The 4,170-nt window shown below is 37.2% G+C and overlaps 1 protein-coding gene across 1 annotated transcript in view; it reads left to right on the top strand.

Moving 5' to 3' along the window:
- The window catches only part of fer1l6 (fer-1 like family member 6), a gene marked incomplete at its 5' end in the record, with an annotated part of 67,530 nt that overhangs the window by 34,601 nt on the left and 28,759 nt on the right, over positions 1–4,170 (top strand). The window contains 5 exon segments of the mRNA XM_014030390.1: positions 136–234; positions 1,382–1,607; positions 3,076–3,206; positions 3,278–3,397; positions 3,470–3,515. Of these exon segments, the coding sequence (XP_013885844.1) occupies positions 136–234; positions 1,382–1,607; positions 3,076–3,206; positions 3,278–3,397; positions 3,470–3,515 (622 nt within the window).

Genomic DNA, 4,170 nt, shown 5'->3' with positions numbered 1-4,170 from the left:
TGACATGAAAGCCAGCAGACGATATGCATTCCTTCAGGGAACTTTAATTCTAACTGTAAGGTTGGATGAGTATTGAGACATTGCAGGCCCCCCGCCCCCAGCAAAAAATATAATATATATTTATTCTTTCTCCAGGTGTTCATCGAGTGTGCAGGTAAAACCCTCCGTTCCTCTGTCATTCAAAAGTATAAGTCCAACCCAAACTTCACCACCCTGGTTGATGCCATAGAGCTGGTAAGACTAACATACATTAAAATAAAATGCACGCATTCAAAAAAGAAAAGTTTAGTGTTGTTAGTTCCACCTGGACAAACTGCTGGCCACACTTAGCAAAACATGTGAATACTTTGGTAAAACTCTTGGAAAATTTTACATTTACTTCAGTTTTTATTTAACTACAAGAAGCATGAACATAAAATACTTTTTTTGTTTATAATTATAGACACATTACCTTCAACCACTTGGTCATCTTACTGTTCTTTCTTACAACACATTAATTCAATCCAGTGCCAGTGCACGTCAGGGCAGAAACTTTCACAAACATTATAAAGTAAAGCAGTAAAAGTTATCTGTCAAAGGAAGCCTGCAGATTGTGTTGAATCTTCACTACATCACTAGTCTCCCATCCAGCACAGATCATTGATGACAGTGGAAAGCAGTCTAGTATAAAGTAACTCAAGGTGATACTTGAGTAAATGTACAAGTATATCACCATACAATTACTTTGGTAAAAGTTAAAGTCTTCTCTAAGAATACTACTTGAGTAAAAGTCTTAAAGTATCTGACATTTAAAGTAATTTTCTGATGTAAAATGTACTTAATTATTAAAAGTAAAAGTATTGAGTTAAAGTGAGCGGTTAGAATTTTCAAAATGACATTTATTAAAAGGTGACCTTCCTAAAACACATTTTTCTAAAGGTCATAATATCTATAATGTATTAAATATTAAAGTTGAAAAATTTGGGATGCACTAGGCGACCTGTTTCAGTTGCATACGTAATGCTCGTTTTCATACCAGGTTACATACTACATACATTTGCTATGTACTGCTGGAGTGTGACGTAATTTACGTCATGTGTTGTGAGATAGATCGTACAAACCAATAAGGTGTCAGAATTGTATATATTCATACTTCTCATTCAAAAAATATATTTATTTTATCCAGGAGGCGCAATTTATTTGGATAGGAGTTTTTTAACATTAACAAGCCAGAAAGAAAACAAATCAAGATGAAATAGGAAAAAAACTACTGAACGTTTGTAAAAATGTAATGAGTAGAAAGTACAGATAATTGTGTGAAAATGTAAGAAGTAGAAGTAAAAAAGTCGGCTGAAACATAATTACTCAAGTAAAGTACAGATACCTACTGTTTCTGCTGTAGGAGTTACCAGAAAAGGAACACCTCCATCCTCCTCTCAGTATCACGGCTGTTGACTGGCGGGCCTTTGGTCGCAGCACCCTGGTTGGAAATCACATCATCAACAACCTCAAGGCCTTCAAGTACACACCACCCCCAACCCCACCTCCTGTCGTACAGATACACAAACCACCTCGGTTGCCAGAGCCCCCCAGACCACCTCCAACACCGGAGACATTTGGAGCTGAAGGCAAGAAGTGTGTTAAAGAGTGTGCTAGTTTTAACACCAGCTGTCCAAACATTTCCAAGCATAAAAAAAATCATTACTACCTTTGATTGATAAAATGGAGCTGTGTTTGATTTAACAATGTGGTTAAAATACAGAAAACTGTTGAAAAAAGAAAAACACCAGAGCAGGAGCAAAACAATATAAATGTGTCTGACTAAAGGTGCAACGAGACACAAACTCCACAGGATAAAACAATATTCTGGGCTCATGAGAACAAGACAAAATAACAATGTTCTTAAAGGGATCCCCGATTAGTTGTAACATTAGACTTTATTTGATAAACATATATCTTAACTGTAAAATAAAGACTCTAAAAATACTGTAGGCTGTGTAGTTCTTATAATTTTTAAACTAAAAGTTTAAAAATATATTACATGGACGGAGCTATTTTATTTACATGCAAAGCATTCTGGGTAAATGATGACATGGATAGGTCCTCGGTGCGAAGCTGCTAGTGAGCTATATCCACCCTGAAGGTTAATCTTGGACAATATCTGATGATCGACTCTTTTAAATGAAACCAGAGAGCGTTGACAGAGAGGAGAAGGTAGAAATGAATCAGCCTGGAACTGAAAATATGGATGGAGGACAACAGTTTAGCTTGTTTGTTGCGCTAGCACCGAGCTAATACATATAAGGCAATATAGCGTCAGAGTTTGCGCAAAGGCTAACGGGCTAAGCTGAGGTTCTTCTTCCATGAAGCAGCAATTGAACCCCCGCTTGCATTCACTACATACACATAACACAACACAGGTCAGGTGATGGGGCACAGGACCCTCTATGAGCAATAGAGCCAATCAAGCCTATTGTTAGTCGATGGCCCTCTTTTGCATATGACTAAATAGAGCTAATCAAGCCTATTGTTAGTCGATGGCCCTCTTTTGCATGTGACTAACTTGTTTGTCCATGTGGAGGCAGTGCTAATAAAGCTGAGTTTCATCTGAAACTCATCAGACTGAAGAAGTCTCTGAGAGGAGAGACGAAACGTTTCACTAAAGAAGAACCCATCTAGAGGACCTACTTATTTTTTCTTTTTGATATATTTATTTCTACCTGGATTACTGAGATGCATCAGGATATTTTTACAGTCTTTATTTTACAGTTAAAATTTATGTTTATCAAATAAAGTCTAATCGGGGATACATTTAAGAAAAACGCATTTGCCAAAAACTCATTTGATATCCGGTCAGATAACTCCTGAGTCTCTTCAGACCTTTATAATGCTGCTTGTACTAAATGTCCTAGTGAATAAGAGGATCACTGGAATGGTCAGTTCCAGCAGGATCTGTGCTAAAGAGATGAATTTGTGAGGCCATTTTGTGAGGAGCAATGTGTAGACAACATTGAGCTTCATTCACTACAAAAAAATCAGAGAAAAAAAATCTAACATTTGCAAGAGCCCATTGTTTTGTTCTTTTTTATTAATCAGGAGTTCCAAAGGATGCTGCAGAGACCAGTTCTACAGCAACACTCACCAACCAGGAGTTTCTGATCACCATGGAGGATGAAACTCCACCTCCTGTGCCATCTCCACCACAGTCCGATTCCAAGAAGAAGAGGGTAAAAATGACCTCATCTGTTTGCTGTTATTGTCATTTCCACAATCCTCACACTTTACCTTTTTTACACAGGAGAGTCATTATAAGAGTGTCCGTCGTTCCACCAAGAGACGGAAACGAACCATTGCTGATGAATCAGCAGAGTCTGTCATTGACTGGTGGTCTAAATATTATGCATCTGTGGAGAAACAGGTCTCTGAGTGTTCAGCTTCATTTTAAAAAGCTAAGTTTTCAAACTGTGACCATTGCCTGTATATGTTCCAGGACAAACAGAAGGACGGCTCTCAATTTCCTCATGTTTTTGAGAAAGGTAAGAAAAAGTCCCACAATTTTCTTGAAATATGAACATTTTGTCATGTTGTGTAATTTTACTAAATACACTTCAGTACCAGAGAATAGTTTTTATTTTCAAGTTCTGTATATCAATGTCACACAAATAATAGATTTGTTGTGCTTGCATCAGTGTTCCAGTGTTTGAAAGAGATCTATAAACATAACCCTCACCACCCAATGATGCCCACATAGCAAGATCTGTGTGGGCCAGAACTGGGAAACACAAACACACTTACCATTTGGCCCAGATTAGATGAAGAATAGCTCCTTCTCTATTGCTAAGTTTTAATGTAGGTGGTTCATGTCTAAGGAAAAAAAAATTGTATAGGTCCTCTGGACGGGTTCTTCTTTAATGAAACGTTTCGTCTCTCTTCCAAGAGACTTCTTCAGTCTGAGAGTTTCAGGCAAATTAAGGCTTTTATGTCCTGCCTCCAGGTGACTGGTACTCACATCACATGGCCATGGTTCACAGGTGACTCATACTCACATCACCTGGCTATGGCTCACAAAACAATGTACTTTATCACAATATGCTATTTTTAAGAAGGACCTGTACATTTTAAAATTGATCAAAAAATGCTTTAGTTAAAAATATTTAAAGATTATTTTTATTTTATTTTATCATGATAAAA

This window comes from Austrofundulus limnaeus, unplaced genomic scaffold (assembly GCF_001266775.1).
Source record: "Austrofundulus limnaeus strain Quisiro unplaced genomic scaffold, Austrofundulus_limnaeus-1.0 Scaffold1049, whole genome shotgun sequence".
Lineage (NCBI taxonomy): Eukaryota > Metazoa > Chordata > Actinopteri > Cyprinodontiformes > Rivulidae > Austrofundulus > Austrofundulus limnaeus.
The sequence above is the reverse complement of the archived record's forward strand: the minus strand, read 5'-3'. Positions and strand labels throughout refer to the sequence as shown.